This window comes from Sinocyclocheilus grahami, unplaced genomic scaffold (genome assembly GCF_001515645.1).
Source record: "Sinocyclocheilus grahami isolate Dianchi unplaced genomic scaffold, SAMN03320097.WGS_v1.1 scaffold55.1, whole genome shotgun sequence".
NCBI lineage: Eukaryota > Metazoa > Chordata > Actinopteri > Cypriniformes > Cyprinidae > Sinocyclocheilus > Sinocyclocheilus grahami.
In genome coordinates, this window is record NW_015505234.1 from 349,480 (window position 1) to 363,418 (window position 13,939).

A 13,939-nucleotide genomic window follows, 5' to 3' on the forward strand; every position below is an offset into this window, starting at 1 on the left:
GACAATGGTGGGGGTGGAGCTTCAAGTGTGTATGAAGACAAGCGGGGCATAAGCTAGCAAAGAGGGATGGGGAAGAGGAAAGCCATATGAGGTGGAGCCATTAATTAGTAGTTCAAAGTAATTAACAGCAAGACACAGTTCATTTAAAAAGAAAGTGTCCACACCCAATAACATGATTTATTTCTGTCAAACCGTGAAACACGATTAAAATGATGGTGGGGTATTTACCATACAACCACTCTTAACAAAATAAATTCACAAGACAGTAATAAGTACACGTGGAAAAAACAAAAGCAACTGTACTGCAATATTGGCCGTTTACATTTATGAAAAACCTCACTGTCAGAACAAAGATGTGAATGATGCTAAATAATTCAGTTTAAGATGAAATCCCTTATCTGTGCATCTTAACAAGGTTTTTTTTCCCATTAATGACACTATTATTGAATGGTTAGGTGTGCCTGATGTACCTCAGTTAATTATAAAATCAGGTTTTTGAGGAATTGCTAGAGAAGAAATCCTAGAGAAGAAAAACATCTCGAGTTGTTCCTCTTTCATGTTAAAAAAGCCCTGATAAACGTGGACATGCAATATTGGACAAAGGAAGAGTGGAAGAAGGAAAAGACAATATGGCAGCTGTACATTCGATTGCGAAGGCAGTCCAGTTATCAGGAGCTACAGGCCAGGGATCTAAAAAAATTCCACCTATGTGACAAGGAAAACCGAGAGTGTATGGAGGGTGTGTGTGAATATGGGACAGTCTGTGTTTTGATCAGTGAATATGTCTGCTCTCTTGTCACCGTTTCATGTTGCTCAGACGCACACTCTTCTCCAACTCAAACTGCCGCTGGTCCACTCGCTCTAGGAAGTTCTTTCGCTCCACGTACCTACAGACACAGAGAGCAGAGATAATGGTGGAGGAAATAAAGCACATGTAAACAAGCCCTTGGCAAGAATGACAGTGACACAAACACTAGGTCTTGCTCTGTTCCTTGTGTCAATGACTACATACATTGAATATCATCTTTTTGCAACCGTTGTACACTGCATCTCTAGTGATGCTTTTCTAAAGCATTCTTTCAGTGCTTTTGTTGCCGTTTCCTATTGTGTCTTGGAACGAAGCACAACGGCCGTGAGTGGGGACAGTGGGGTGTTGGTAAATGTCAGCACTTAGGTGGTAAAGTGATTTTTACACACATATTTGTTTCTTTTTTTAGGCATGCTGGTTTCACAATGCTATTACCTGTCACAAGTGCTTCGCATTTGTGAAGGACCACAGAATTCCACATTTTGGATGTCATCCTTTTCTGACATACCCAGTTCAGCTTTTGAAACATTTACTCGCCCACATGTCGCTCCAAACCGGCATGACTTTAGTTCTTCTGCAGAAACCAAGACGATATTTTTAAGAATATTTCTGGTTTTGTCCATATAATGAAAGTCAATGGGGTCTCATTTAATTTATAGATAAAAAAAAAACAGACATTTTATTTTTAAATATATTCTTTTGAGTTTCACAGAGGAAAGAAAGTCACACAGGTTAGATATTTATATTGCATAAACGGCAAGCTCAAATTATCTAAGGCCAGAATTTGTCTCAGACAACACAATAGCGGCTTTAGTGAACCTGTATCCATTAGATGTCGGAGGTTATAGGTGCATGTTTTCAGCCTCCCTGTTTATTGTCATTACAAGACTCCCTGTACTCAGAGTAAGAGCAGATCTTGAGGACAACCCTTTCAGGCTGACATCATCTGGTTTTCCTCATGATAGTCTGGGTTCAGGGAGCTGGTTGATGATGAGCAGAGAGGGGCATCTCCTACACAAAGCTTTATGTGAGGTCTAAATGAATTGTTCTGTAGAGCACTGTGCACACTAGGAAAACCCTTGGAGTAGCTGCTACGCAGACATGTGAGGCTACAAAGCAGAGACTGAACATTTTATTAGATATCACATCACGCCCCTGCCAATGATGAAAAGAAGACAGAGCAAAAACTGAGCAACACACTAGGCTTAAATGGGTCATATCATGTTTTGTTTTTTTGGAGGGTTTTTTCACAGTTGGCATGAAATTAAATTTCTCTGATTTTTAAATGCTCTTGTTGTGGATGATTCCATTTATGTGTTTTAGTTTTTTCATTTTCATTTAACCTTTTGTCAGTTATTAGGTTTATTTAGATATTTCTATTCAGCTGTAATTTATTTTTATTTTTCGGTTTTAGTAAAGTTCACATAAATCCAAACATTGTAGCTTTACAGTTCATTAATCTGCCACTACATATTGAGTGCAATACCAAAATCTTAAAGCCGAAAAAACAACCGATGGATTGAAGACCCCTCCCTACATATTTTCTTTTTCGATATCCCCTATTTTTTGCATCAAACCCATTTTTCCCTCATCTTTGACTTTTACAATTGCACTACAATTTGCTGCACTTATACATGGGCTAAAAGTTTGATGTTGGGTCCAACATAGCTTGTGTTCTGCCCCTTTTTTTAATGCCAGATTTTTGAATAGAAATGCATTGTGCAATTATTCTGCAGTAGGTTCTCATAATCAAATATGACACTCAACCATGTCAAAGTGAAATTATCAGGGACTCATCGGGAGAATCTGCCGAGCAGTAGGTGCTACACACAGCCAGGAACAGCACAGGCATTTCCACATTTTACTCTTATCGTTTGTCCTTTTTAGGAATAACAGTATTATGTTTCGGAACACAGAATAGGCATCTTTGAAGAGGTAATTTTGTTGGAAGGGAGGACGTTTTGCATTCTAAAAAATCCAATATACAATGATTCAATACTGCACTAAATTCTTTTTAAATTAAAGAACAGCTGATTTTTCATGATATTTTAGTTTTTTGTTTATATAGTTAACTAGGTACTTTTGGGTACCTAGTTAAACTCTGTAAAGACATTGAAACGTTGAATCAAACATTGTGCTTCCTGCCTGCTGTGTTTGAAGAGCACAATCTGTCACAGGTCTGCTCTGTTCCCCCTAAATCCCAGCAGAGGGTCACTCTCCCCAGTGTCTCAATCCCTTGATGCTCTGGAAGCTCTGATGCCCAACCAACCCTTTGCCTCCAGAGACTTGAGGCCCAGGGTGTACCAACTGCTTTAGCTCTGACAGATCTGGGTGTATTTGTCGTCCTACATTTTCTGAAAAATAATAAGATCTTCTTCAACCATCAGTCTCACACGGAAAACAGCCCTTACAGTCCTGTGGGAATACGGTTTGGCCTAGCGGCCTGTGCACTATGCTATTCTCTGGTCTGTGCGTCCTCCACATCCTTCAGCGATCCTCCTCTTAAACCACATCCCTCTCAGAGAAACAGAAATATGGAATCAGTGGCAAACCATAATTTTTTCTGCTTTATTTTAAACCCCCAGGCCAGGTTTTTAATTTAGTAACGGTTCCACGCCCTACAACTGTCTGATAGAGAACTAACACAGTTCTTTTCATCCATATATTAAAAATGAGGAGCATCAGGCCCTTTTGGGAAAGCCAGAGCATCAGTGCTGAGTGTGCAGTGAGATTTAAATGGAAAGCTTACCCAAAAATGTAAATTGTCATCATTTAATCACTTATTGCAAACCTGTATGGCATTCTTCAGATTTTAAAGGATGTTTTCTGTTTTTGTCCATATAATGAAAGTCAGTAGGGTCCCCACTGACCATCATTGTATAAATGGGGGAAAAAACAAAACAAACATATTTAAAAAATAAATAAATAAATGAATAAATTTTATTTAAAAAAAATCTTCTTTTCTGTTTCACAGAAGTCAGTCAGTCAATCATAAAGGTTTGAACAACATGAAGGCGAGTAATTGATGACAACATTTTCAATTTTGGCTGAACTATTTCTTTAACTTTACAATTGCATAGCAAGGAAGTAAAACAGAATGGCAATTGGATGCACAAATCATGTCATTGTATATCACACCATCCCCTCAGGACGAAGTTTCTCCTCCCTCATCTCCCTGCTTGTTTTTACACCAAATGCATCTTGGCAGTGGGGTTACGTCGCAAAAATGTGGCACTGCATTACCCCAGAGAAATGTAGGATGGGTAACTATGGTGACAGGGCTAGTTTAGAGGGGTATTCACAACACAGAGGAAAGCAAGACAACAACTAAGTTGATGCACTACTAAGATAACCTACAGCCACAGCTGTGGCACGAAACCCAAGAGACCTCACAATTACTCCACTCCCAAAACAAACCCATCGGTGTGCATTCACGAAAAGCTTGACGGGAAACAAACGTATAGCCAAAGGATTTAACTTCCTCCTAAACTCACCATGAATGAAATCTAATCATGACCATGGAGTGGAGAGACACACTTTGTGTATGTAGATCTCAATTATGCCCTTGTTTAATTTCCGAAGCCTTTTGAAGTCTAAAAACTGATCTGTAGATTACTAGTACTACAGTCGGTCCTGACAGGGTAAGTATACTTAATCTATGAACTTTATTTTCAATCCCTTAAACATAATCATTTGTATCTTAATGTTGTAATTTGCCAGAAAAGATCATGAATTTAGGTTTGTGGTAGCAACGATGGGGACAAGCAAAAACTAGCTTGCTATGTAAAGAAACCATCTGTACAGTGTATGGTTTACTCTCTATCATCTCTATATGTACTTAGTCTCCATTACAGCAGGCATAAACCTTTTTACTGTTGACTTTTAGGTATTAATTATACATCTGAGATGAATGAGGTATGTTGAGGAAATTGATAAAGGGGTATGTCTCTTGGATCAGATATTACTAAAATTAAAACCTCTTTCAGAAACCCCATCCTTAATATTAGGGAAAGGAGGGTGAGAACAGCATTTCTAATCCTGCATGCATTATAATATGACTTTACTCTTGCAGGTTTTATTTATTACTTTGATGGAATGAAATGGAGGCCTGATCATGTGTTGCATATTTTCTTGTATAGAAGAGATGTGGGCAAGAATGTCCTGCACACTTCTGATTGGTCAATTAGGAATCTGCCAAAAATATACTAATATACAAAGGCGTTCAAAAGAGTCCACTTGTGACAAAGCTTCTAATTTGCATTTTTCTCATTTAAAACAGCTTTTTCCATTGCAAGTGTTTTTTTCTGCAAAGGAATTTGGCAAAAAGTTCAACTGAAAAGTTTACACGAATTTCAAAATGTTCTAGTGTGTGGCGTTTCCTCTTTTCCTCGCTTTCCTTCACTTTTAAATAGCGGCGTGCGCATTTTACTTTCACTTTCAAATAGCGGCGATTCGGCGTAAGGCAATTGTTCGTTTTTAGTTTGTTTGAATTTTCCCTCTTTTCCTCGCTTTCCTTCGCTTTTAAATAGATTTTACTCTCGAGTTTTAAAAAGAGATTTAAGACAAATTATAAATTAAATGTGTCATTTTATTATTGCTTGGACAAAATGCTGCACATTTCTTTGTGAAATTGAAATATAATACTATAATAATATACTAATATAGCACTTGCATATTACTGCTCTTTTCTTGGTTTTGATTGCTTCTATTGTCCTCATTTGTAAGTCGCTTTGGATAAAAGCATTTGCTAAATGACAAAATTTAAATATAATGTAAATGTAAATAACAAAACTAAACTGAAATTTTAAAACAAGCCCCAAATCAAATAAATAAGTAACACAAATAAAAAAAATATCTTCATATAAACAAAATAAGGCTTTGTCTGTGCTCTTTCCATTTAAAAGGAGAGGCAACCACTGCATTTTAATCATGATCCAAAAAAAGATGCTGCATACATGCAACATGAGCAGTTTTTAAACTAAATTAGATTGTGTAGTTTCGAAATTTGAAGCAAAAACAGAATGGTTTGACTTCAGTTTTGTGAAACTATAAATAAAAATATCTGCATGAAACAGCGGAGCTGAATGAGATGCAGATTCACTCTCTGCCAGCAGGTGGCGCTTAAAGCGTTTCCTGGTTTCCGCTGTAAACAAAGCAGCGCTGCACTTATGAACTTTAATATGCATTATACAGAGGCAAGATGAAAAGAAAAAATACCATCTAAACTTTTCTAAAAACAATAAGTTCCCCTCAGATACGCATTCATATAAACTCCTACACCTAAATGAATCGCGATTTGTTTAGCATCTCAACCGATTTGAATCGTCACATATTTGAATCGATTTTCAACCGGCTCGCGGTTAATCGTTACATCCCTACAAATAAAAATAAACCATGCTATAGGTCAGGCTATGCCTAATATAAAATAACTTGCATAAAGTTTAAATAGGTATACAAAACTGGAAATGAGTAAAAATGTATAATATATAACTAAATAAATAAGAAGCATAGAACGTTTATTAGCAAAACAAATAAGAAAGTTTGGAGGCACGGCATACACCTTGATGTCAAATAAAATAAATAAATTACACAAAGTTTAAATAAAGTAAAAATCAGCAAATAATGTGGAACCAATTAATGAAACAAATGTTTAAAACAACTTCCAAAATCACCTTAGATAAACGGCAAAAGTCAACAGGCTTTTCAAAATCCAAAATACTGCCAAACAGGCGCTTTTGCATTTTGTTTAGAAACTAAATCATCCGCCATCGTCTTGTCTGTCTCACCCCACTCTTCTTGTCAGTCAGCTCGACTCACTCTCCTCACTGGAGAAATTAAATCTGATCTGTGATGCGACTGTCGTTCGGCACGCTGCATTGAGCATCCGCGTTCAGTTTTTAATTGTAGTGTCTGTTCTTTTACTGAACTAAATGATTTTTATTACTATAAAAAATCAAAGCGACGGTGGGGGTCGGTGCCGCGGTGGGCAAGTGACGTAACCGGTGTTGCGGCTTAACAACAGTATCACCTTCAGCACCGTCTATCGCGGCAAGCCTAATCTTGAACTGCATGAACTCCACAAATTTGTGTAAAACATGACGTTGATGTTCTCCAGCGTGACTGGAGATGATTCAAAGAGTATATTGAGCTTTAATGGAAGAAGAACATCTGACTATCTATACAAAGAGTCATATGATTGTTACAAATGTACTTATTTGATTAGTGACCTGGCAATAGTGCAGAATCATAAGATACCTATTAAACATTTCACTTCATAATGTTTCTCCGGTTTTAAATCCCACTAAGCTACACCCTGTTTCAATTCCAGCTCAAACGAGAACCATGATGAAACTGCTCTATTAAAAGCGAGAAGTCAATACTGCAATATTTCATTCACTTCCTGTAAACACTACGTTCAACTTTTTGACCCTGGTTAACATAAGCTTTTTTGGTACAGCTTTGCATCATCAGCTTTTGAGTCCTATTCTTCACCTCTTTCTCCTTAAGATAGCCATCAAGGCCAAGATAAGCAGGTTTAAATGAAGTGCTATTGGCTTAGCTCCCACTCCATTCATTCTGCTGATTTACTGAATACTGATCCTAGACCAGTCTTAAGGGCAATGTTAATCTCCATTTTACAAAGAGGTTTTTCATTCCGTCAACAATTACGAAGATGACACAGAGAGTATGCATCATGACGATAATTAAATCATTTTAATTAAAACATACATTTGGCAAACATATAACGAGAAATATACAGCAAGATGTTAGCAATGCACTAACAATAATTCAAGAAAAATCTAAAAAAAAATAAAAACCTAGCTGTTTCAATAACCTAATCAGAATCAATAATGTTGGTGAATGAACTGTAAGAGCTGAAGTTGAACACTAAATGTACACCAGTAAACCGAAAACACTTTACTGGTGGGATAATTAGCTCACCCAAACGCATTGACTAAAATAATTTAAAAAAAAAAGTAAAATGAAATAATATTACATGACAAAATATTCAGTCAATTGTCAGTCAAAACACTGACTACAACAATTGATCAAAAAAAGATCATCAGGTTTTACACAAATATGTGTAGCTCGAGTGCTGTTGTTTATTCTATTCTATTCTTTTCTATTCAACATTTCACCTATTGCTATGACATAATATTTATAATGGGAAAAAGAGTTTTAAATTAAAAGGAAAAAGTTTTACATTAAAAAAGTGAATTAAAAACTTTCACAAGTGGACCCATTTAAACTATATTGTATATTTCTTCATGTAGTTCCTCCCCCAATCAACCAATCAAATGTGTGTGAGCAGACACCTGCATTGTGAGGCCACATATTTAACACCCACATCTCTCCTACACATGTACGTATGCAGAAAAACCAACAAGAGACAGCACAGATCTTTCAACAGAGAAACAGTAAGGAATGACTCGTAATTTAGCCAGAACAGAATCTACTATCTTTTTGTACTCACTACAAAATTTCTCGAAATGCTCATCCCTAGTGCTAAGAGCAACTGCAAAGGCCAGAATGTTAATCAAATGCATGCGCAGCATATGGTTTTTCCCCAAATACATTCATTTTACTGTCCAGTTAACTTCAGTGCATAATTAATGAATTGCAATGTATTATAAAAAATTGCACTGAAATACAATACACCAGCACACTGTGGCTTTAAGCACTTAAGACACTTAATGATATTTATTCAGCTATGATGAAAATCTCAGAAGCTAGTGTGAGGCACTACTGGGAGATAATATGAGATGATGTGTTTGTCTGGGTCACTAATGAGGCTTAAACATACCCTTCTTTGCCTCGATTATGGATTGCCAGCTCATCTGCAATGCCCTCCTCTGTTTTAAAGGCATTCCAGTCCATCTGAGACTTCTCCAAAGTGCTCATCTTCTGCTTTTTGGTCCCAATGCGATTCAAGATGCCCCCCATGCCCGCTGGCCTCTTCACACTACAGGAAGGAAGATCATAAAACATATTTTGGATCAGGATTTTCAAATATTAACTGGCTGTTCTAAATTGAGAGGGGCTAAAGCAAGGCTCCAGTGACATTTTTGTTGGATTTTAAACATCTTCTGCCTCAAAATAATTTTGTTAAAAAATGCAGGAAGAGAGTTAAAAAAGGAGAGTGAAAAGAAGAGATAAAATAAGTGTGTGTGTGTGTGTGTGTAATTTTATAATAAATTAATAATTGTAATTATTAGATTATTCTTGCAATAAATATGATTACTATAATTACTATTACTGTTTGTTTGTTTTTCACTTTTCTCTATCATTTCTGTCCTTTCGATATTTCTTAAGAAAATTACTATGATTTTAATTATTTATAAAAAAATAAAATGATGATCCAAAGTGGAAGGAGAGGCAATCTTACGCTGATGATAACATAGCTGGTATGTTTCTCACAACATGCTGCCGGAACAAAGATGTGTTTTGAACATTACCAAAGTCATCTTGACACTGAGGTTGCGCTTGGCTGCAGTAATGAAATGTTAAACGATCTGTGGAATGAAAGAGCTGAAGAGTCCAGACCAGCGACCCTCCCTCTTGCATGTGGGTGCCAGGGGGAGTGAGTGGGCTGGGGGTCTGCAGGGGGATTGGGGGGCGGCAATAGGACCTTGGGGTGCATTAGAGGGTGCTGGGGTGTCCAAGGACACAAGGTTTCACGCTCAGGCGATTCATAGGAGAAAGTCTGCCATGAGGAACGAGAAAGAAAATTGTGTGTACGTGGAAGATGGTACAATTGTTTTCAGAATATGAAATGAATATAAAATATAAATAAACAAAACGATTTGGGTAGGAAGGTATTGCAATATCGGTTTAAAAACACAGAGAACAAACTGCATCACATCATTAAAATGTTCTTATATAAATCTATTGTTAACGCTCTGTCTTGCTTCTAGCTGAATTAAAATGAATGTTATGAACTTGTATTACTTCTCTGCAGGGTAAAAAGACTTCATTAGTTTCTTAATGAATGGCAAGTCACAGTTTCCTCACTGTAATCGAGTCGATTTAGCAGGACAACACACGGCGTGCACGTGCACACAGAGGAATGAGGCGACCCACAAACAGACACACATGACTAATGTCTAAAGGTCTGACAAAATGCATCTGCCATCTGTGCAAAAACTGTCAACATTATTCAAGGAGGAAAACAGGGAGGAGAAAAATGCAAAATGAAAAAATGGAAACAAAGAAGAATGTTTTAACATCTGCAGGTACACAACTTCTCATTGTTTATTAATAATATTTTCCACATTCTGGTCATATTCATCTATAAGTAAGTAAAAATGTAAATATATTATAACATATTATTTAAAAACTACAGCATCTACATTATTAGTGTTGCACATTCCTTTGTACATTCTACCTCATGATGCCCACTGCACTGATATGGTCACTGACCGTATGTTTATATATTTACAAATACCTCATTCTGAATACTGCACCTTCTGTGTTTTATACTTCTCATTTTCACCCTTCTGTACTGTATCCACATTGCACTATATTAATGTAGATTTAGACAGCACCTTGCACTTTATTTCATAGACAAACTGCATTGAGCTGGTCTCTGCACCTGTCCCTCGCAAATGTATATACACTCATATATATTTACATACATATTTACACTTATACACAATGGCTATTTGCACTTCTGGTTAGATGCTAACTGCATTTCATTGGCTCTGTACTTGTACTCTGCACAATGACAATAAAGTTGAATCTAATCTCATCTACATTTATTTACATTATATTATAAAAAATATATTAATTATATAACATTTATTATATTATATTTGTCCAATGCTTTATATATACATACATATAATTATATATTATTTATATATAAAATATTGGATTGTTATATGGACAACTTAGAACTGCACATATGTATGTACGTACTCCTGCAAACTGAAACATTTCAAATAATGAAGCCCATGATTACATACATCTTTGTGCCAGCTGTTTTATTGCAGTGCTGTTCCCATAATAGTCACAGTCTGGCCAGACAACACAGACAAAAATAATGTTGGGGTGCAAAAAAGGCAGCAAAAAGTAAAAATCAATAATCATCAAATCAATACTGTAATTATATTCCCTCCATTACTGCTGCATCCACAAACAAATCCCATACTAGGAAAGCTCACCTGACTGCTGCACGACTGAAACCTTATTAAAGTCACATGGAAAACGACCACAAAGATTTTCATATGAGCAATCAAGTTATATTAAATTATTCACAGACAGAAGCACAGTGGCATTTTCCATTTAAAAAATGACAACTGAAGAATAACTCATTTAAAACTGTCACAAAGCAGTAGCCCAGCGCACAATGGAATCTCATTGGTTAAAAATTCTGTTACATGTATCTAAATATTACAGATCAAATGTTCTGTTTCTTCTGATTAGCTAATATTTTTACTTCAAGTGTGAAGAGACAATTGGGTCAAAAAAATAATATAAGTCAAATTAGTTCATATTAGTCCATGCCTAATTTACTAACAATAAGCAATACATTTGTTACAGTATTTATTCATCTTTGTTAACGTTAGTTGATAAAAATACAACTCTTCCATGTTAGGTCATGCTAGCTCATGTCCATTAAACAATATTAACAGATATATCTTAAGATTTCAATAACGTATTAGTAAATGCTGAAATTAGCATTAATGAGGATGAATAAATACGAAGTATTTTTATTGTATCTTCATTTTAATTAATGTAGTTAACTAATGTTAACAAATTACCGTAAAGTACTTTACAGTCTCACACACCTTCAAAAAAACTGAACTGAACGGACTCTGGTTTGTGAAGCAAGACAAGAAAGAAAAAAGCGAGACGAAGTTGACTGTGAAAGTGTTACCTGCAGTCAACAGAACCAGTACATACACACAGAAAGAAACAGGAACTAGGGGTGGGCGATATACCGGTAGAGTAGACAGGATTAACCGGTAGAAATTTGTCAGCCGGTAGAGATTTTTGACTATAGGTGCATTCACGCCATATCATAATTACCGTGATTACGAGATACCAACTTGTAAAAAGCGTTCACGTCCTCATAGAACTAGTAATTACAATTTGTAAACTGGGAGTTTTCTGAGAGCTAGATTTATTAGGCGCTATGTTTAGGCATTGATAGTACACTAGTTCAGAGACCAAGAGTGTGAACAGCTCCAAGTAGAACGTCACATGTTGTCATCTCAAAATCACAGTAATTACGACATGGCGTGAATGCAGCACTACACCTTGTACCACCTGACCACCTCAGATTCATTAGGCGCTATGTTCAGGCATTGATAGTGTAATAGTTCTGAATCCAAGGGTGTGAACAGCTCTAAGTAGAACGTCACTTGTTGTCATTTCAAAATTGACAGTTGACCCTGAGTGGTCAGCTAAATATCTACAGCGGATCTAATATATGAATAGTTAATTATAACTAGTTATGGTTAATTATTCATATTTCCCCATGAGCTGATTCGCTACAGTAATTATGACATGGTGTGAATGTAGCATATCGTCTCTATCGTGGTTACACGCTCACATGACATTGCTGTACTACGCAGTCATGAAAACGTATTGTTTGCACACGTTTTTAAGCATTGCGGTTTAAAAACAAGTCATTTTAAGCCGTTGAAACGCAATCAGCAGCGAAAGAGAACTGATGTCGCTATATGTGCGCGCTGTCTGAGAGACTGTTTCTGAGCGCTGTAAGAGAGGCACGCACACGTGAAGACGGTGCTCATAGAGTGCGGGAGTATTGAACGGAGGTATTTTTGCCGCTTTATAGGCCTTGAACGGTTAAATACACACACTTGTATGTGTCAAAATGCCTGTCTTTGCAAGTATCCTCGTAAACACAGTAATTTAGGTCTTAAGTGAAAGCAAACAGCTGAGAAAGAAACACGGGTAACAGTATACTGGATCCGGGCAGCTCTTAAAGTGACAGCAGTCTAATATTCCTGCTCTCTGTCATTCATGTTAATCAAACAACAAAAGAGAGAAAATCTCTTACTACTCTTGACTAAATCACTTTTGTAACTTTAATCAATAAGAAATATACATTTAATTTACACAGTGAAGAATACGCAGTTTTTATACATTTGATAACTTTATACAATGTATGTAGCATATACTTGTTCTACTGATGTTATGTCCTATTGCTTGTATTTAGTTTCTTATTCTTATTTAATCGCTGACTGTTTACTTGAGCTTGAGATTTGTATTTTTTTTTATTCAGACTAGTATTTGTTTTTTGTGATATTTACACTGGTGACTGAAATTATGAAATTTCAATGGTATCAAAACTTTTGACATCATAAAGACCTTTTATTTAAAGCAAAAATAACTATATTGTGATATATATCGTTACCGTGAAATAAAATTACTCATATCGTGATATAAGACCAAATCACCCACCCCTAACAGGAACACTGCTTAAACCCATCCTGACAGGGAGTCAATATACAATCAGGGCTCAACTGATAGTTAATCCTGTGTGCCATGCGGCAGCATCGATGTGAGCAGGGGAACGTTGGGCTGGGAGCCAGACCACAGTACACAAGTCTGGGGCAGAATGCTAAAGGCAGAGCCAAGGTGACTGTATCCTGCCTCATCACCCATAGTGCTTAAACTGAGAGAGATGAATGTATGCGTTACATCACAGGCTAATAAAATACAGCATACTGGGTTATACGCCAGTGCGGGCACCTAAAAGGCAAAAAGTCAACCAAATTTGAATTAAAACTTAAAGGGAAACAGGATGTACAGGGTAAAACAGTAGCCCAGAAGTTCAGTTGTTTATTTGCAGTCAGAGTTCTCCCATGACTGAAGTCTTTTTACCATCTTATTTAAAGGCACAAACAGAGTCAACGTGTCCCGGGACTCTGTGTAGGGGGAGGAAAAGGCTGGAACATCCTATTCTGACTCCTTTCAAGACAGGAAGTAGATTTCCTCACCTCATTATATCGGTTTATGTCATCGTAAGTTCACAGAGCGGCTCATAAACTCTGCATCGACCCGCAGTTGGTTGACAAGTCATTCCATCTCCTCTCTGAATAATTACAGCGTTTGTGACATCATAAGAGAAGGCACAACAGGGCATCATGGGAGATGGAC

General features: G+C 36.7%; 1 protein-coding gene across 4 annotated transcripts in view; it reads right to left on the minus strand.

The window, feature by feature from the left end:
- Nucleotides 1-426: 426 nt before the first annotated feature.
- Nucleotides 427-13,939, minus strand: part of LOC107583723 (craniofacial development protein 1-like) — a 29,154-nt gene continuing 15,641 nt past the window's right edge. For 3 of the 4 annotated variants that reach the window (XM_016270007.1, XM_016270008.1, XM_016270010.1), the window contains 2 exons: nt 8,613-8,771; nt 427-887 (listed from right to left, as the gene is read on the minus strand). In XM_016270007.1, the coding sequence (XP_016125493.1) occupies nt 797-887; nt 8,613-8,771 (250 nt within the window). In that variant the 3' untranslated portion in view covers nt 427-796. The remainder of the gene's footprint in view (nt 888-8,612; nt 8,772-13,939) is intronic. The other variant, XM_016270011.1, reaches the window with a different exon arrangement.